The 21,859-nt window shown below is 35.0% G+C and overlaps 2 protein-coding genes and 1 long non-coding RNA gene across 6 annotated transcripts in view; all 3 read right to left on the reverse strand.

Moving 5' to 3' along the window:
* Window positions 1-21,859, reverse strand: part of LOC148943326 (centrosome-associated zinc finger protein Cp190-like) — a 651,851-nt gene that overhangs the window by 351,025 nt on the left and 278,967 nt on the right. The window lies entirely within an intron of this gene.
* The window catches only part of LOC148943328 (uncharacterized), a 406,409-nt gene that overhangs the window by 244,744 nt on the left and 139,806 nt on the right, over window positions 1-21,859 (reverse strand). The gene's annotated exons all lie outside the window — the stretch shown is intronic.
* Window positions 1-21,859, reverse strand: part of eEFSec (eukaryotic translation elongation factor, selenocysteine-specific) — a 77,589-nt gene that overhangs the window by 28,701 nt on the left and 27,029 nt on the right. For all 3 annotated transcript variants that reach the window (XM_089101788.1, XM_089101786.1, XM_089101787.1), the window contains exons 3-5: window positions 19,539-19,641; window positions 12,870-13,030; window positions 6,479-6,635 (exon numbers count right to left, since the gene is read on the reverse strand). In XM_089101788.1, coding sequence (XP_088957914.1) covers window positions 6,479-6,635; window positions 12,870-13,030; window positions 19,539-19,641 — 421 coding nt within the window. The remainder of the gene's footprint in view (window positions 1-6,478; window positions 6,636-12,869; window positions 13,031-19,538; window positions 19,642-21,859) is intronic.

Below are 21,859 nucleotides of genomic sequence, written 5' to 3' on the forward strand. Positions count from 1 at the left end.
GCAATGAGCTCCTGCAGACGACAGTAGTATAGCGTGAACAAGCTTTCGAGTGAGCGAAGGTGAATGTCGTATATACTCGACTTTTCTCAGCCAGCTTCACCATTAATGCTGCAGTACATATCTCCCCTCCACTTCCACTCCACATCACCCAATCTCATAATTGAACCAAGCTCTATTCTAATAGCCCCGGGTATCGCGCTATTTATTTACTCGTAATTTTGAATGGATTTTGACTCTGTAAGGTTTAATTTGTTGTACTAAACTTTTAATATATGTAGTCTATTGAAATATAATTTATGTTTTTTATTAATAAATAGCATTGATACCAGTGACAACGTAAAGCCAACACAAAAATCATAGGGAGCGGAATAGCGCTGTATAAGTAAAGATACAGGATAAGTCAAAGTATTACCAGAGATTATGTAACATTATAAGGTGACACATTCCCCACATTCAAATAGCGATTTCAAATTTGAAAGCATTCGAAAAATAAAGTTATAATTATTAACTTACCCGTAGGGCATTGTTTGACAAAGAATATCAAGAAAATCTGAACAATTCTTGGCATTATTGTGGCAGAAACCTTATATAAATTGAAAATCACTAGGGATGCTGATTGGAAGGAAAAATTGACTTCTAGAGTTTGAAAATTACCTTCCCCTTTGTACCTTTGTTAAAAAAAACGAATTCTATTAAATTACAAAATATTTTTTCTTGTGTAAATCAGGGTATGGGAGTATACATTTCAAGAGGGGGTTACACTTCAAGGGGGGTTCAAGAGGGGGAATTCCCTTCACAAGCAAAACTGGGTCACGCACACAGAGATGACACACGCACACAGAGACAAAACACACACATAGAGACGACACATGCACAGGGACGATACACACACAGAGACAACACACACACAGAGACGACGACACATACACACATAGCGACGACACACACACACAGAGACGACACACACACACAGAGAGAAGACACACGCACAGAGACGGCACACACACACACACACAGAGAGAGAGAGATGATACACACATACGGAGACGAAACACCCATAGAGACGACTCACCCAATCTCATAATTGAACCAAGCTCTATTCTAATAGCCCCGGGTATCGCGCTATTTATTTACTCGTAATTTTGAATGGATTTTGACTCTGTAAGGTTTAATTTGTTGTACTAAACTTTTAATATATGTAGTCTATTGAAATATAATTTATGTTTTTTATTAATAAATAGCATTGATACCAGCGACAACGTAAAGCCAACACAAAAATCATAGGGAGCGCAATAGCGCTGTATAAGTAAAGATACAGGATAAGTCAAAGTATTACCAGAGATTATGTAACATTATAAGGTGACACATTCCCCACATTCAAATAGCGATTTCAAATTTGAAAGCATTCGAAAAATAAAGTTATAATTATTAACTTACCCGTAGGGCATTGTTTGACAAAGAATATCAAGAAAATCTGAACAATTCTTGACATTATTGTGGCAGAAACCTTATATAAATTGAAAATCACTAGGGATGCTGATTGGAAGGAAAAATTGACTTCTAGAGTTTGAAAATTACCTTCCCCTTTGTACCTTTGTAAAAAAAAACGAATTCTATAAAATTACACAAAATTTTTTCTTGTGTAAATCAGGGTATGGGAGTATACATTTCAAGAGGGGGTTACACTTCAAGGGGGGTTCAAGAGGAGGAATTCTCTTCACAAGCAAAACTGGGTCTCCTGGTGCTGCATGATAAAACTGATAACAATAGAAAAAGAGAATGGGTTCTACCCCCTATACGCGCCCACAAAATTTCTAAATTGTGAGAAAAATATACATATTTTACTTTAATTCATTTTATTCTATTCTCAGCAGACATTTTGTACAGCTTGCTGATGCAGAGATAAATGTCCCACAAATAGTGCTGGTGTTGTGTGAAAAAAATGTGGAATTCTGTATTTTTTGCCAAAAGAAAAATCACGGATGTCTGAGTGGATCTTTACATGGAGGGTTTTCATGGGGGAAGGGACATTTCTATGAAGGGGGCGCCAGATTTTCCAGCATTATTTAAAAACGATCAGAAATGAAATAAAAAAAACAAGTTTGCCCAACTGAAAGTAAGGAGCAACATTGAAAGATAAAACGAACAGAAATTACTATGAATATGAGGGGGTTCGCCCCCTAGTCAATACCTCGCTCTCTACGCTAAAGTTTAATTAGTACTTTCAAAAGAGCTATCTATTCTAATTAAACAACCTTTATGATTCAGGGGTTATTCCCCTCTCAGAGACCTCCCCTCTCCTCTCCCCTTCCCTCTCAGAGACCCCCCACCGTACTTCCCTCCCTCAGCATCATCTTGCCCCCCCATTTAAAGAACACTCCCAACTTGACTTATTCCCAGATCACCAGGAAACCTTTCTCCCTTCCCTTGCACTTTATCCCCCCTGGCTACCCTGCCAGTATGACTCTGGTTTAAGAGTAAGCAGGCAGAATGATCCTCTTTTAACACCTCCATGCAGAGTTTCTAACACTTCAAATAGTTACCGCTGTTTAGAGTCTCCGCTAGTACCTGCTCAATTAAATACAATTGTATTTGAAAAAGATGGATTTGATCCCCTTGTCCCTTATTCTCATTATCAATGTTTAGTCCCCGTCAAGAATTCTACTAGAACCTCTGACCCCATCTGTGATATAAAAAAAAGTAAATTGTAAAAATGGTACCGTCACAAGTCGCTTTCGATTCCCCACACTTTTGTTGAGCAACGCTGAAAGCCTTAAATTTGAAAAAATGAATGAATTAGACACCCTCTATAAAATATATAGATTATATGTAATCGCTATTACTTAAGTTCAAGCTCAAAATTTGCACATGTTAAAGGTTAACAAATTTTCTCAATTTATTAAACTCAGACCATAAAACCACACTCTGGGTAAGAAAGGTGGCGGAATTCTTTTTTTTATCCGTAATGATTTATATCCAAGTGAAATCCCAATTCCGTGTCTTAATCCCTTTGATGAAGTTATGTGGGTGTGCGTTCGACCTAAAGTCTTGCCGCGTCCTTTCAATTTAATTATCCTTTGTTGTTTTTATTACTCCCCTAATCAGAGATCCGCTGACAAAATAAATTTTATTGAAAAATTACATGCAAGTGCTGACTTTATACTATCAAAATACCCAAATGCAGGAATTTTCCTGGTGGGTGACCCAAACGATTTAAAACTGGACTCTACATGTAATGCTTTTAATTTAAAGCATGTCGTTAATGTCCCAACTACTAAAGGCAATACTACTCTTGATAGATTTTGCACTAATCTTTCAAAGTTTTACAAACCTGTCTCCACTCTGCCCTCTTTAGGGGGTAGTTACCACTTTAGCCTTTTCCTATCGCCGCTGGCTAAAGTTAAACAGTCGTTTACTATAACTGAAAACACTTATGGACCTCACACAGACTCACGACTTTTCAATGTTGGCTCCTGGATTAATACTTAAAATTGGTCCTCTGTGTATCACACAAATGACGTTGACTACATTGCTCTGTCCCTCTTAAATTTATTGAGTAATTATGAATCCCACTTCCCCTGAGAAAAAATTTAAAACGTGTTCTACAGATAAACCCTATGTTACTGAGTATTTTAAAAAAACTTATAAGAAAAGAAATCAATTTTTTCAAAGCAGGTAACATCACTGAGGCTAATAGTCTAAGGAAGTTCCTTAAGAAAAATTTAAGAAAAACAGCTTCTAATTATTATAATAATAAAGTCAAAGATCTATATTCCAACAAGCACAAGCAATGGTATAGAAAAATTAAAGAAATAAGTAGAAAAAGTTCTTTCAAAGTTGATTTTTATTTCCCTGAACCCCCTAGTAAGACTATCAGCGATCTGAACATTTAGCTTTCTTCTACCAGATCAAGTTTCCTCCCTGTTACTGGTTTAATTCCAACTAGTCATTCTAAAAAGCTTTTTCACTCTATTTAGCAACCTGATGTAATCATCCATATTATAGGGATAAGAGAATCTTGCACTTGTGCCTTGTACATTCCAGTTGGCTTAATTAAAGCCTTTTCGGATAAAATTGCTGAAACTTTATCAAATATTTTCAACCACAACACAAAATTTGTTAAATTCCCAAGTTGCTGGAAACAAGTTTTTATAACACCTGTCCTCAAAAAATGCGCCAGTCTGACTTTCGCCAACATTCGCCCCATTACGCTCACTTCTGTTTTTTTCAAACTTTATGAAGATTTCCTCTGTGACTGGCTTAAGGATAAAATTTGTCCGCGTATTGACACCCGGCAGTTTGGTAACTTAAAGAACACTTCCACCACCCATTACCTCGTGCACTTAATGCATACCATCGTAAGTAACCTTGACAAACCAAATGTCTGGCTGAACCTTGTCTTAGTTGATTTCCAAAAAGCTTTTGACCTGGTTGACCACACCACACTAATTTGTTTACTCCTGGTTAACTTTTAACTTGATCCTCTGTTAGTAAATATTGTTATATAGTTTCTTTCAAATAGTTCCAAAGTTGTTAAATACAAAATATTTTCTCTAAACCCCTCCCTAAATATTGTGGAACTCCTCAAGGAACCTAATTGGGACCACTTTTATTTCTAGTCATGATTAACGATATTGGTAAGGACTTCCTCCATAGGTGGAAATACGTGGATGACTTGACGATCCTCGAAGTATGTCACAGGAATATTAAAAGTGACCCCCTTGAAATTCTATCCCACATTTCTGATGAAGCTAAGAACCTAAATATGAAAGTAAATTCCACTAAATGAAATATAATGACGATAAATTTCTTGAAATCTATTCCCGCCTTCCTTGACCCTATACCCCCAGATATTTCTGTGTCTTCCTTTAAATTACTTGGGGTTACAATTTCCTCTAATTTAAAGTAGGATATCCATGGGAAAGATATTGTCTGTACAGTTAATGCGTCTATGTCTCTCCTTAAGCTCTTGAATAAATTTAAAATCCCCCCCTCCCATTCTTTAAGGATTTATGCTTCCTTTTTCCGCCTGCATCTTGAATATGCTTGTCCAGTTTGGCATCCTGGCATCTCCCGTGAATAAGATTAAATTGAATCTATTCAAAAAAGAGCCCTAAGAATAATTTTTAAAGAAACTCTGGTACCATAGTCACTCCTTCTAAAAAAGGCCAAGCCGGAAACTCTTGAGAACAGGAAAGGAACGCTGTGCCACCGTTTTGCAAAAAATGCAATAATAAACCCTCGCACGGAAAACATTTTCCCCAAAAGACACTCCCCATCCAGACACCACCTGCCACGTACTGTATCTGAACCCATCCCTATCTTGTCCCCCGTCCGTTGTTTAACCTCCAGATATGAAAAAACCTTTGTCCCCTTCATTACTGATCAAATAAACCACTAGTTTTTTGTTTTTGTTTTCTGGTGATACCCATGCTGGTGTCCGTTTGGCTCTTCCGTTCCCTCCCCTTTTTATAAAATCTCTTTTAAACCTTTTTAACATAATTTTTATCTCAATTTTTTTTTTTGGGTTTGTTTTAAGTTTTGCCTTTTTAAATTTATTACATTTGAGACTTTTTGTTTTTTAGACTAATTAATGGCTTTTCCTTTCTAATATTGTTGTTTTTGACATTGTTTAGCCAGTTTTTTAGTTGTTGTGCTATTTATGTCTTTTTTTATTATATGACCCCGAAATGCGAATTCGGCCCTTCGGGGCTTGTGATAGTCATTTTCTGAAATAAATATCTTATGTTATTCTTAAAGAACTGGAACAGAATTCAAACTTTAGCGTAAAGAGCGATGTATTGACTAGGGGTCGAATCCCCTAGTATATGTAATAATTTCTGTCCGTTTTACGTTTCACTATTGCTCCTTACTTTCAGTTGAAAAAACTTGTGTTTTTATTTTATTATACATAGAGGCAGTTCTACATTTACGGGTTGATATGTGAATCCAGAACGTAAGGAGTAGGGCATTATCAGCGCTTATTAGACATTCCAATAACAAATAAGAGAATCAGAGTTTCAATTAAATACTGGACATAAACATTAAAAGAATTAAATTATTCCTGGAGCGGACCCCCTCTACCAAATTCCATGACCAGACTACAACCGATTTGACCTATTACCTATTATGACCTATTATAGTACAAATATCATTGTAAAAAGCACTAAGTGTTATTTTCTTTTTCAATGATTTTTTGACACTTCTTAGGGAAATTACGGCAGCACTGCCAAGGCCATATCCAGGGGGGAGGGATTTATCGGGTTTGACCCCCCCCCCCCACAACTCCGAAGTCTTTTTCCGACACACAAAAACGTAACAAAAACGCATATAAACACATTTATTATGCGTTTCTTTTTGTAACCCCTTGAAAAAATCCTTGATACGCCCTTGAACACTTGAACAACACCCAACCAACGACAAAAGAAAAACAATCCCCAACTATTCATTTGAGCATTTTGCCTTACTTAAGTCTTACCGGTTGAAGTAACAATGCCTCTTTCAAAACTTTTTGCTTCTAGTTGTGTTACACACATTCCAATGCGGTCCCCTTGTATGGCTTTCTCCACGGGTTTCTTGAACATCTGTATTGTTTTCACCTTTTTTGCTACTTGAAGAGTAGGCACTTCAATCATCTGAAAACGAAATTGTTAAAAAACTGAAGAAGACAAGGCTCATGATGAATACTGTTATCATGCAAGAACATCCCTTTTCCCCCTCCCCCATGAGTGTAAGCATGAGCAATACTGTAATTTTTTCTGCACAAAAACAAGTATTCAATATTAAAGCACAATGACGTATCCAGAATTTTGTTCGGAGGGGGAAGTGTTATTTCCTTTCTTCGGAAGGGGGGGTGGGGAGGAGAAAGGTTTAATGAAAAAAATTAAAAAAATAATAAAAAATTGTTTACATACATTTATACGAGTTATACGTTTATACAAGTTGGACCGAAATTTCAGGGGGGGAGGGTTCAAACCCGATATCCCCCCCCCCTGGATAAGACCTTGTTTAGGCGTTTAATATTTAATTAGTAATTAAGTACTTTACTAATATTAAGTATTAATTACATTAAGTGATTGATTTAATTATAATAAAATAAGTAATTAAATATTATTGAATTAAGTACTTAAGTTTTTAATAATTATTGTTTATTATTTAAGACTTTAATATTTATTCATTATTTAATAATTTTATATTTGTGTAACTTGATTTACACAAATTAAATAAAGCTTTGAAATTATTGCCCATAAAAACCCAGAATGGTTTATGGATTACGGTTTTGTGCTGAAAGGCAAAAAAAGAGTCACAGTGTGGCAGAACACAGTGACGTGACAAAGAGTCACGTCACAGTGTGGCAGAACACTGTAACATGACAAAGAGTCACGTCACAGTGTGGCAGAACAGTGTAACGGGACAGAGAGTCACGTCACAGTGTGGCAGAACACTGTAACGTGACAAAGAGTCACGTCACAGTGTGGCAGAACAATATGACATGACAAAGAGTCACGTCACAGAGTGGCAGAACACTGTGACGTGACAAAGATTCACGTTCTGTAACGTGACAAAGAGTAAAATTACGAAAACTGTGTTAAAAATTGAAGGTTGTGCGAAATTTCAATGTGAATGGCAGAAAACGAGGTTTGAAGTGGCGCAATCACATCCATTATTTAAAGCGGCACTACTACCTTGTTCTAAAAAATAATTGCCTAGTTCCAAAATGTAACCTCTTATGCAACCAATTGAAAATGGGGTGTCGGAAGGGGGTCGCTCCGGGCACGTGCACTCCCGATGAATAATATCAATTTTTCACGATCTACCCTGTAATTTCTTACATTCTTTATATCAATTTTTATATCATATATAATTTTTTTGTAATTTCTTACATTTTTTATATCATTTTTTATATGATTTTTTATATCATGTCAAATTTTGAGCCCGTAAAAAAAAAGAAGCAAAACCAGTTTGGTTTCTTTTGTATGAAATAAACATAAGAACAAGTTTTTTCAAATGAAAGTGAAGAGTGGCATTAAAACACAAAACAAACAGAAATTATTCCACACATGAAGGAGCGCTGGCCCCTCCTTAAACCAGCACTCTTTGTGCCAAAGTTTTATAATGCTTTGAACATTCCAAATAAACGGTCCCCTTGGGTTTGAACCACAGTTTATATAATTAGGCAGTAAATTTACCGCAGACGATTTCTGGCTCTTCATTCTCGGTGAGAATAAAAAGCTCCTCCCACTTATTTATGCATTAGCGGGTTAGTGTGTATGCGTCAATCAATGAGAAATGGTTAGAAATTGCATTATTCGTAATTGCGAAAGCAGAAAAAAACTTGGTGAGCCGGCCATGTGGTTTGCAACTATCCCATCTCACAGGTATGAATTAATTTATATAAAAATTATGACTTAAACTATTATTAATATACAGTGGACTCAACTGATTGGCCTATGTAGGATTTTATAAAAAAAGGGGCGGGGGGTTGATGAAATTTATGAAAATAAGGATTTTTTTCTTCTTCTAATAAATGGTGGAATAGGTGTGATGGTTTCAGGGGCGGATCCAGGATTTTTTAGGGGGGGGGGCGCAAAATAGGTTGATCCGATAAACTTACGTTAGGAGCAATTTTAATTAATACAATTTTGAGTTAATTACGTAAATTACACTACTTTAGACTATGTTAGGGGGGCACCCATCGGCCCCCCTCTGGATCCGCCACTGGATGGTTTATCATTTTTTTTTTCACGTCGTGATATTTATTTTCTCAGATTTTAGTTCCTGTGAAACTTAAAAAGGCTAATTACCGGTTTTGGCGGAGAGCTGAGATAAGACTAGTTTCGTTTTCAATCAATGTTTTCGTATAAAATGGGCAGATCTTTCCTGAACTTTAAACAATAAACACCTCTGTTTGTAAATCTTTGCACTTTGTGAATTTAGATAGCGATAAGGGTTCCTGATTGAGACTAATCTTAGGACTTGGGTTCTAATTATTGGACTTGGGTTCTAATATATATATATATATATATATATATATATATATATATATATATATATATATATATATATATATATATATATATATATATATATATATATATATATATATATATATATATATATTTATTTATATCGGCGCGTTCAAACAGCTCCTCTCATTTGATCTGCCATCAGCGGTCCAATTACCCTGGAACACGTATTTTGGCAGAAACTTTCTCAAAATGCCTTTGAAACCAACTTGAGACTTCGAAACCTATTTTTAAATTCCTAAAAATATCTAATAATAAAATTGCACTACTAATTACCGATTTTCATGTATGTATTGGAATAAATTAATTTAAAATTAGTTTCTTCAAAATTAGTGTTCCAACGTTGAAGCCAAGTTTCGCGTTCAAGAGAGATCTGACTTGTCTACCCGTGAAAAGATCTAATGTCGCATATGTTTATACGTTCTCTGGAGCACTCGCACCTTGGTCCGGGTTTTTATAATGGGTGGGATAGGGAAAGATCATACTGTTAATTATATAACTGTGGTTTCAACAGTCATAATTAAAGGATTAGTACAAAAAGTCAAACTTTAGCGTAAAGAGCAGGAGTTGAGGAGGAGGCAGCCCCATTCATATACAGAATAGCTTCTATTTGTTTTCAGTTTTAATGTCATTTTTTATATTCATTTGATGGTTGAATATAAAAATCAGTTTAATGTCACTTCTTACCCATCATTTCATTGATGGGTAAGACTAAACTTGATGAAACTTATATGTTTGAAATCAGCATTAAAATATGATTCTTTTGATGTATCTATTGGTATCAAAACTCCGCTTTTTAGAGTCTCGGTTACTATTGAGCCGGGTCACTCCTTACTTTCGTTACCTCGAACTGTTTGATTTAGCAGAAACAGTATCTATTAGGGATTGAGCCAAAGAGTATGGGTAGCTTACAAGAGTAGAACCTGGTGCTAGAGACGACAAAAACACCAACGCCATCTAGCCTTAGGCGACGCTTGGCCTTTTTTCAATGTATAAGAATAATTAATTTAATTTGTTTAGTTGGTAAAATTAATGTATTAATGTGTCTGATCTCAACTCCTGTCAGAAAAACAATTACAAAGCTTGGCAAAATGCCAATTGTCGCCAAATGCTAGATGGTGTTGATGTTTTTGGCGACACTAGTGCCAGTTTCCACTCTTGTAAGTTACCCATACTCTCTACTCACTTTTTATATTCATTTCAAAATCTGTGCTTTTTCTCAATAATATCTGTTCTTTTATATTAGCCTGTCCAGGGTTATGTCACGAGGGCTATCCTCCCCCATCTCGAACACGACTTTATAAATAAAAATTCCACTTTACCACGTTACCACGAACCATTTGAATGAAATACGTTTCAGTTACAACGTTTTCTACCAGTAAATAATTCCTAAAATTACACTGGCTGTCAAGGGCGTATCCAGGATTTCTGATTGAGGGGGGGGGGTTACCTTTTCTTAAACACATCAAAGATTTTTTCATATGTATTTTGTTACGTTTTTACAAATTGCACATTTTTTTTGGAGAGGGGGGGGGGGGTCAAACCTTGAACCCCCCCCCCTGGATACACCTTGCCGGCTATGCATGACGAGCCTTAAAAAAAGCTTTACATAAAACGACTTCCCAGGTTTGAATAGCCATTCAATGTTATATACTTTTATTTAGTTAACCCTCTCACCGTTGCTTAAAAAAATAATTCCTAAAATCACACTGGCTGTCAAGGGCGTATCCAGGATTTCTGATTGAGGGGGGGGTACCTTTTCTTAAACACATCAAAGATTTTTTCATATGTATTTTGTTACGTTTTTACAAATTGCACATTTTTTTTGGAGGGGGGGGGGTCAAAACTTGAACCCCCCCCCCCTGGATACACCTTGCTGGCTATGCATGACGAGCCTTAAAAAAAGCTTTACATAAAACGACTTCCCAGGTTTGAATAGCCATTCAATGTTTTATACTTTTATTTTAGCTGTTCGATCTTAATAAACCTATGTCTATATCTATGTCTATGTCTAACCCTCTCACCGTTGCTTAAAAAAATAATTCATAAAATCACACTAGCTGTCAAGGGCGTATCCAGAATTTCTGATTGGGGGGGGGGGGGGTACCTTTTTTTAAACACATCAAAGATTTGTTTATATCCATTTTTTACGTTTTTACAAATTGCACATTTTTTTTGGAGGGGGGAGGGTCAAACCTTGAACCCCCCCCCCCTGGATGCACCTTGCCGGCTATGCAAGACGAGCCAAGGAAAAAGCCTTACATAAAACGACTTCCCAGGTTTGAATAGCCATTCAATGTTTTATACTTTTATTTAGTTAAACCTTTCAGCGTTGCTTAAAAAGGGCCTATTTTAATATAGTGTTTTGTTTTTTTAGGTTCGTTATTTTTATTGTGTCCCTAGAACTTCTATCCGTTAATTTTTTACACTTTATCTACTTTTGTGCACTGAGGACGGCCGAGCCGAGGTCACGGACAAAATATCTCCAAATTTGTCCTTCATTTTGGCACTTGCTGGAAATATCCTCATTTTTTTTTCTTTTTCACAATTTTCTTTATTTTTTTTTTAACAGTAGTAAACTCTCTTGTAATTGTTCGGGGGGAGAAGGGTACAAAAAACTTTCAAAACGCACCAAACTTTTTTGTACGTATTTTTGTTACGTTTTTACGAGCCGGACAAAAATTCTTCACTTGATGTTTTATATAATAAAATTCATAATGCAGTTTCTGAATTTCTAACTTTTTCTCAGCAAAATATGTTAACCCTAAACTTTTCTAAAACCTTTTTCATGATATTTTCTAGACTTTCTTCTAGTGCTGGAAATGACCATATCACGGTTCATGAAAATGTGATAAAGAGAGTAGCGACAACGAAGTATTTGGGGTTTTTAATTGATGAAAACCTGTCGTGGAAAAACCATTCAAGTGCAATAGCTGAAAAATTAAGCAGAGGCCTTGGGGTGATGCGAAGAATTAAAAATCTAGTCCCAAAAAAGATCCGGAAAATGATTTATTTTTCTATATTTTACCCATATATTAGCTACGGATGGTCTATATGGGCAAGTAATTTTGTTACATGTTTCAAAAGAGTACAAAAACTTCAGAATAGAGCTGTAAAATTATTATCTGAATTTGATGATTCTGACGAGGTTCCTGCTCATGAGCATTTTAAAAAGAATAAGTTAATGGACGTATCCCAAATTCGAGATTACCATGTCGCGATTTTCTCGTATAAATATTTGAATCAAGTGCTCACCCCTGCTTTTGAAAATATTTTTACTTTTAATAGAGACCTTCATGATCATAATGCAAGAAAAGCTGATGACTTAACTCATGAGTTTAGGAGCACCACTCGGGTATCTTTTGTGATTCACCATTATGGTCCTCAAGTTTGGAATATATTGCCCGAGTGTGTGAAAAATACGCCTAGTCTTCAGGCTTTCAAGTCAAGGGCAAAGAAATTTCTTTTATCTCGTGAGTGAATTTGGTGTTATGCCCACTCCAGGTTGTCATTCTATTTAAGGTATTTCCCTGATTTAGCTTGCTTTTTTTCTTTTTTCTTTTTTTTTCTATCTACTTCTTGTCTTTTACTCTTTATCTCTTTTTTCCTTTAGTCCTTAATCATATAATTTTCTTGTGTGTTGAGTAGCAAGGTATGAATGTTATTTTAATTAGCTGAGAGTGATAACCTCGCTTGCCCTTTCAAGCTTATTGTCTTTCTTGGCAGGCGAAAGGCGAATAGTGTTTGTTTTCTTTTTTTAATAAATGTATATCTCATATCTCATATATCTCATAAAATGAAATCAAACACATAAATACTTCAAGAAAAATAGAAATAACTCACATCACCCAAAGCGACACTCCCAGAAAGAATTGTACCAGTCAACACTGTCCCTTGTCCTCTGAGACTGAAGCAATGATCAACAGCCATTATGAAAGGCCCATTTCCTAACCTCTTAGGTATAAACAGAAAATTCTCCATCTCTTTGAGAAGTTCATCAATGCCTAAAGTAAAGGAATGAGTTACTTCTGTATTACCTGGGGTGAGTGGTGTCTGCAAATAAAAACTAATTGTCATGCTCAAACCAAAGGGTTAATCTGAATTTTTGGTAATTTTGGATGAGGGCAAAATGAGCCTTTAAACAATTAAATAATGAAAAAAAAATTAACTGAAAGTAAGGAGGAACATCAAAACTTAAAATGAATAGAAAATATTACGTATATGATTGGGTTTGCCCCCTAGTCATTACCTCGCTCTTTACGTTAAAGTTTTTTTTGAACTCTTAAGGAGCAACATTCTAATTAACGGCCTTTATGGTTAAGGGGTCATTCTTAAAGATTTGGAATAAAATTTTAACTTTAGCGTAAAGAGTGACGTATTGACTTGGGGAGAACTGCTTAATATACGTAATAAAAATATACGAGTAAAGAAGTTCGTTACGTAAGTTACATCAGAACAAAATTTCGAGAGAGCCATTTAGCCAAAAAAATTAAATTAATATGCAAATTTTTTTTTAATTATTCATGTATTGTTAGCCAAAATCAAAGCTGCATTAATTCAAAAACGTTCAGAAACCAAATAAAAAAAACAAGTTATTTTTAGCTGAAAGTAAGGAGCGACATTAGAACTTAAAACGAACAGAAATTATTCCGAGAAATATATATATATATATATATATATATATATATATATATATATATATATATATATATATATATATATATGTATATATATATATATATATATATATATATATATATATATATATATATATATATATATATATATGCTATGATAAAATATATATAAAAATAAAAAATTGCTGACACTTTCATAAATTTAAATCCTATATTAAACAATCAGTATACTTTAAAATTAGTTCTTTTCAGAAATTAATTTAAGTAGCTTTTTCCAGAAAAAGCTTATCAAAGAATGAAAAGACCTGTATTAAGCCAAAGGCGAGCAGAAGTGAAGAAAATAATAATTCAAACTTAAAACGAACAAAAATAATTATCGATGAATTAATACCACTCCAAATGAGCCAAAATTACAACGAATAATGAAGTCAGACTTTAAACGAACAGACAAACAGGAGAAGGGCTGAAACCATCGTTTTTATTTGTCACAACATAAACAAAAAAAATATAGAAACCACTATAATAACGAATATCACTTAAAATAACTAAGTTAGATTGACGGATTAATATATAATGATATTCATTTCAGGAAGTCTTAGCAATATTAAATTTATTAACGTTACAAACAGAAAACTTTAAAATATATATATTTTTTTTTATCAGAATCGCAAATGACATTCTGGTTTTTAGAAGAATTAAGGAGAGTTAGCCATTCGTCTGCGTGTAGTAATTTCTTTTCGTTTTAACTTTTTCTTGAATTTCTCAATACGGGGTTGATTAAAAAAATCAAACAGCAAATAACTTAAGCCACCTTAAGCTTTCGCTTGCTTGGAGTAACCCCTTAAATGGGAATAAAAAATTTAAAAAATGGGAAGAAAAAGAAAACAAAATTTTGCATTTGCGCGGCTCTTCCACGCAATTTGCATGCGAATTGCATGCAATTTGCATAATTTGTTGCGAATTGCATTCGCAACAGCCCTTCCTAACAACAATTCATTGCTGTTATAATTCAGTGATGATTCACTGTAAAATCCGTTTGTTTTGGGTACCATTAATTCAATTGATAGGGTTTTATGTTCGTCTTAAATTTAAATATAAACTTAAAAGTTTAAATATATAAAAACGAAGATTACTGAAAATAACTTATAAATATAGGTTGACAGATTTTGTTTGTTTATATTAGCAAGGACCCTTTTAAACAAAGGGCAAAAAGCTACTCTATGAGATATTAATTATGACACGCTAATGTATTGAAAATGAATAAGAACTCAATAAAAAGAATTATTTAAAGTTCTGATGCAGAATTAATTCCCTTTCACCGTGCGGGATTGGACCTCAGAACCCACGATTAGCAGGAATGAGTCCTTCCACTACACTAGCACAAGAGTATTTAATAGTATTATTTCAAAAAGTTGTGTTAATTCGAAGAATCTTAATTAGCCCATTATTTACTTCGTATTGTCCTGTTAGTTCAAAGTTTCACTGATGTGTATGTATAGTAAACAGTCAGACAATGTTGTCAAAATAGTTTAGAAAGAAATCCTTTGGTAAATTTAAGGGAGTTTAAATTACTGACCAAGCTAAGAAATAGACGAACCCACAACCCATGGGCATCGGTTGGGGGGGGGGGTAGGGGCCAAGATTATTATTAAATAAATTTATTCTAGGAAGTTTCAGCAATATTGGATTTATTATTGTTAAAAAAGAGATAACTTTACGACATATTTTGTTATCTGTAAAGCGCAAATGACAATCTGTTTTTACTACTTCTTCTGTTTTGGGAATTCCTTTTCATTTTAAGATTTACTTATTCGTTGTAAAGTCTATTCGTTTTGGGCATCATGTTTGAATTTGTTTAATTATTTTTCTATTGAATTTATTTTTAATTCTTTTTTTATTTGAATTATTATTTTATTTTATTTCTACTCGTCTTTGTTTTAGTTTTCGTTAAAAACTTATTTTTAGCAATAAAAAAAAAAAATCTATTTCCACTCGTTTTTAACAGACATTATTTTTTTATTGGTTTTATTGGTTAAAAAGTTTTCTCTTTTTTTATGCTTAAAAATTAAGATTTTAGATTGCTATTTATATTTCGGACAAAATTTTGCTACAAATTTTAATAGCAGATGTACTGTAGAACTTTAGATGGACGAATAAAATGAAGACAATTGAAGGAAAATAGATTGAAAATCTGCATAACTTTTGGCCTGCTCAGGGGATGAAGCCCTATACTGTTACAGCCTTTAACACAATAAGATGAACTTAAGCATACACCTTGGTATATAGTTGAATGTTACACCAAGGTGTTACAGCCTTGAATATTTGAATTGTATACCTTGTTACAACCTTGAATAACTTGAATGTTACAAACTTGATTATACAAATTTGAGTATAAACAACCCTGAATAACCCCCTTTGAATATGTTACAACATTGAAATTTGAATAAACCTACAAAAAATTGAATGAAATATTGAAACCAATAAACCTTGAAAAAGAACCCCTGGATATAACCTTAAATAGTAACCTTAAACAAGGTTACAACCTTGAATCATATAGTTATAACCTTGAATACAGACAAATAGTGATCGATCATTTCATTACAAGCATCTTAATGTCTCATATTTTTTTTAGCTAATTTTTGGTTGAATAAATGAATTTTGAATTCATTTATTCAAAGAGTACTGATTTGTGGTTTTAAAAATAAAAATAAGACGTCAAGAATCAATACAACTAGATTTGTTTCCGGTTAAGGTTCCCTGGGTTCTGAAGCTAAAGCTTTAATTGAGGTGTATTTGTGGCCTGGAACTTTAAAAAGGTCACCATAAAAAAAATATTAATAAAAATCCCGCTAAGAAACAATAAAACCACATATTATAGAAATATTATATTTCTTCAAATATTATATTGACCTTGACAAACAAACCTTGCCCTGTCCCCAAGTCAAAATTTAAAATCTATTTATCTTCCGACCCAACATTCCCCCAAAGTTTCGGCGATGTCCCTTGAGCTGTTATTTTATACCCCTATCTGTACAAGAGATATATCTGATATGCCCCTTTGACAATATAGATGCTTCTTCAAATCTAGCTCGACATTCCCAGAAAGTTTCAACTGAATACCCTTAGACATCCTTGAGATATTACATATGCGCTGTTTTAACAACCTGGATACAGAGATTGGCTTGTGATTATGTTTAACATCCTTCTCAACATTTCTCAAGTGTTTCAAGTTTATACCCTTAGCCATTCCAAAGATACTGCACCAACACTGTTTTGATAACTTGGATGCATATAGTGACTTCTGATTTAGTTCAGCATCCACCTCAACATTCCCTCGAAATTTCAGCTTAATATCATTGGCCGTTCTTGATATATTGCGTATACACCCTTTTGACAACATGGATGCACAAAACATTTTTGTCTAGTTCAAAATACCACTCACCGTACCCTAAAAATATCAAACTTAATACCCTTGGCAATTCCTGTGATTCATTTCTACATTCCCTCCCAATACCCTGAAATTTTAAACTTAATACCCTTAGCTGTTCTTGGGATATTGCATATACGCCCTTTCGGGCGGATCCTGGACACAGACAGTGGCTATTGATTTAGTTCAACATCTTCCTAAACGTTCCTTAAAAGTTTAAAGTTCATAGCCTAAGCCCTTCAAGAGATATTGAACATAAATCCTTTCGACAAACTGGATACAGATAGTGTCTTTTGATTTAGTTCAACGTCCCCCTTAACATTTCCTGAAAGCTTTACCTTGATATCGTTGGGCGTTCCAGAGATATTGCACATAAGTCCTTTTGACAAAATGGCTGCACATAATACCTTTCGATCTAATTCAACATCTCTGTCAGCGTGCCTAGGAAGCATCAAATTAATACCCTTACCCATTCCTCAGACATTGCATCACGTTCTTTTGACAACCTGGATGCAAATAGTATGTTTTTATTTAGAACAATATGCCCTAAAAGTTTCAAGTTAACACCCCAAGCCGTTCCTGAGATACTACAAGTAAGACCATTTGGCAACCTGGATGCACATAGTCATATGGTTAAGTTCAACGCCCCCCTCAACATTTCCTGGAAATTTCAACTTAATACCTTTAGATGCTTTTGAGATATAGCAGATACACCTTTTTGACAACCTGAATGCATATGGTGTCTTTGATTTCGCTTGACATTCCCTTCAACATTCCTTGAGGGTTTTAATTTAACACCCTTTCCCGTTTTGGAGACTCAGGATCAAACATGCCGTTCTTCCCCAAGAATAAATACTATACGCAAACAATGGGCAACCTCCATAATTTAAAGACTTTGCCGCAGGGGCTGTGGATGTCTTGTTACCCATGGGGGCATAGTTGGTGGACCTTTCGACTATTTTGAACAAAATGGCTTATACCGAATATGAGGGGGGATGACAAGCTAGAGAGGGCGTGAGAGTAAATGATTGTCCTCCAATGACTCTTAAATTTCTACAACAGCTCCTTACATACGACGTTGCATGGGGAAAAATTAATGAAAAATATACTGAAGCCACATTGCTGTTTACTTAGGCAGCGCCACTGAGCTGCCATTAATCTTGATTTTTTTTTTTGGGGGGGGGGCGGGGGGATTCGGAAAACCAAAACCACACTGTTAAACACACAAATTTTTTGCAATAAAACGAAAATGACGGCCAAACCGCTGAGACGATTTGTGTGGGTAACACTACTATTGTTTGTAAAAACTACCATTGCAAAATTTTTGTTGCAGTTGTGTTATGATAACTAAAAAACACACATTCCGAAATACAAATCGTTTTCAATAAAGCGCAAGCAACGCTTTGGCCTTTAGAGGGCGACATCACTACTCTTGTGTGAGGTACTTTAAGTGAGTTTCAAGTTCAGTTTGATTTTTCAATTTAATTTCGGAGCATTTTAGGATTCATTTTATTCACCTATTGCAATATCTGTTATCTTTATGTTTAATCTGATTATTGATTTTAACTTCTAATTTCGATTTTAATTTTGAATATCTAGTTTAATCTCTTGTCTTGATTTTAATTTCTAATTGATTTTAATCTTTAATTTCTATTGATTTTAGTTTTTAATTTCTATTGATTTTAATTTTGGGTTTCATTTATTCATTGATGATAATTTCCGTTCGTCTTAAGTTTGAATTGACTTTACCTCACCTAGTCTTCTGTTTTAATATAGTTCCTTTCTTTTCTTTGAAAAAGATTTTTTGGGTAACGTTTTAATTACTTAATTCTAAAAGATAATTTGAATCCAGATTAGCACAACTCAGGGTTACAGCAAAATCTGACCATGTAGTTATGCAAAAACTAGCCTTTACATTTTTTTTTATGCTCACAGTATACAAAACTTAAAACCTCTAATAACAAGTCTTGATGTTTATGGAGAATGCATCCCAATACTTCATAGTATTGAGGAGAGCGCATAGTAATAGGGAGAGGGCACCCCAATATTTCATAGTATTGAAGAGAATGCATAGTATTAGGGAGAGTGCACCCCAATACTTCATAGTATTGAGGAGAGTGCATAGTATTAGGAAGAGCGCGCCCCAACACTTCATAGTATTGAAGAGAGTGCATAGTATTATGGAGAATGCACCCAGTACTTCATAGTATTAGGGAGAGTGCACCCCAATATTTCATAGTATTGAGGAGAGTGTATAGTATAAGGGAGAGTGCACTCCAAAATTACAATATGCCGTCAAAAATACGTGAACTATGTTAAATATTCCGTAATTATGTATGTTTTTCTTCTCTTGCAGCCTTGCACAGAGAAGCTGTCCTCAGCCGGGTACCCGTCAGCTGGAATGAGCCATTGTTAGCAGCAGTTAATTTTAGCTGATTTAAGCCTTACCAATGGGATCCTTTTCGTTTTCATTTGGTTTTGCCGACACAGGAACAATTAACGCATCCTTAAACTTGGTTTTCTGAAGTGTTAAAGATATCTTCTTCTTCATCTGGAAAAGGTTACAAAAATTACTATAGTCCTGACAAGCGACACATCCCCTAAAATTAAACATCCAACAAATTACGTAGACCATATCTTCATTATGACTATTGAAGGCAGTCACTCGTGTTTTCTTACTTTTTCATGGAGCCCCAATCTCCATCGGCACTTTTTAAGGCTCAAAATCAGGAGCACTTGGAGTGGCTTCTTTCAGAAAAGTCTGTTTTTCGATGAACAAAAGCTTTTTTTACTCGGCCGACTTCGCCTGAAAAAGCCATAATGAAGACAGGGCTTTATAAAAGACTTGCATTAAACTTGAGATCTCTTCAAGGTGCTTGGCAGGAAGTGGTGATGATAAGCTTCTCGGGGTGCCTCTGAGAGTAGCAGGCACAAGTAAGCGCCTAATACTGGTCCGTCACTGTCTAGCCACTACCTAAACAGCCCAGTGTCTGACCAAGAGGCAGATTAAAAAATAAACTGCCAAGATTGGATGAACTGGTCAGTCATGGTCGCCAAAATTATGCCCGTTGAGTCAATCTTCTTCGATACATGAAGCACCAGCGATAGCGCAAGAAAACGTCCTTGGGGAGTAATACAAGGTGGGATAACGAACTTCTCTTGCTAGTAAGAGTGTTGAGAATCTACCACTTACTGCTGATGACTGGAGAGAGATGGGTGACTCTGCTTCGAGGGACAAGTGTTGCCTACCCAAGCCGTCTGAAGCTGGCGCTTAGGGTTCTGCGGACTGGTACAAAAGAGATAGGTACACACAGAGATACCACAACCGATAGGGTGTGGTATCGGTATCAGTGTGGTATTGGACATCGACTCAGTAATGTGAATTCACCCTTAATAACAACAAGAGGCTTGTTAATCCTCCATTAGAGAGGTCCTAATCAGAAATTATTGTCTTCTATAAACTAAAGTATGCATTCAATCCGGATACAAAAAAAGTATTATACAAGAGGTATTGACCTAGACCTCCCATACTATGTTCTATAGCTTGTGGTAAACCGCACTAAATGTAACTGTTGTTGAAAATAGTTAATATGGCCTGTTTTCTCAACGGCATTGGTGTGTCTCTACCAAATCCTGCCAAGGACATCCGAAATATAATGCCCAAGCCATAGTCACACTTGTGGATAAAATCAAATTGCAGTGTCAATAGTGTAAACCATGCGTAACTAGGTGAGGCGACCAATGTTCAACTTTCAAGCAAAAATTTTATTAATATAACTGAAAATTTAAGGCTTGAATAAAATTTTTCATTAGAAAAAAATAGAAGAAAAAAATAAAAAAATCCCGAAATTTAACGCCCTAAACGAATTTCTCTTAGGTCATCACATATCTAGATATTAGTTTGTGGCCCTGTGATTGGCTATCACATCCTACTTATGTAAAAGATACCCCCATCCTACTCCCTTTTTTGAATAAAAATCGCTCTAAAATAATATTCCACGGATAAGTACTTATGACAGCATTTAGGACCCCTTAATACCTAATAACTTATGAGTACTTAGGACCCCTAATACTTAGTACTTAGGACAGCATTTAGGACCCCTTAATAATTAATATCTTAAAAGTATTAAGGACAGTATTAAGTATTAAGGCCTTTGAATGAGCAGAAAGAGTTAAAGAAAAAGGCAAACTTCAAAGAACAAAAAAAATTATCTTAAATGCAAGTGGGGTTGATGGAACCTAAACTACCCAAGTATTACCTTGACATAAAGTATTCATCCGTTTCTTGAATAGCTTATTCCACAAATTTCTCTCTGTCTGGTGCTTTAACAAGTCATTAACATTAGAACGTACAATTAAAATTCTAGTGAGTTTTTAGCACTAGAGTTTATCACTCAACATTCCTTGGAAATGCCAACTTGGTACCCTTAGCTGTTTCAGAGATGTTGCAGGTACGCCCCATTGATAACCTGGATATGCCTAGATCCTTTTGTTTTAGTTCAAAAAGCCCTCAACATTCCCTTACAAGCTACAACATGATACCCTTGGCCATTTTTGCGATACTGTAGATATTTTCATTTGACAACCTGGATACAAATAGTGTCTTTGATTTATTTTAGATTTGATCTTTGGATTGAATAACAGTCAACTTTGCAGAAGAGAGTGCAAACAAGGATAGGCCTATATAATTGGAAGATTTAAGCTATACTATAAATAAATATTCACGTGTAATTATGGTGCTTGTCTAGACCCCACCTCAGTAGGCCCTA

Source organism: Artemia sp. Qi Xiang Cuo, chromosome 15 (genome assembly GCF_049724085.1).
Source record: "Artemia sp. Qi Xiang Cuo chromosome 15, ASM4972408v1, whole genome shotgun sequence".
NCBI lineage: Eukaryota > Metazoa > Arthropoda > Branchiopoda > Anostraca > Artemiidae > Artemia > Artemia sp. Qi Xiang Cuo.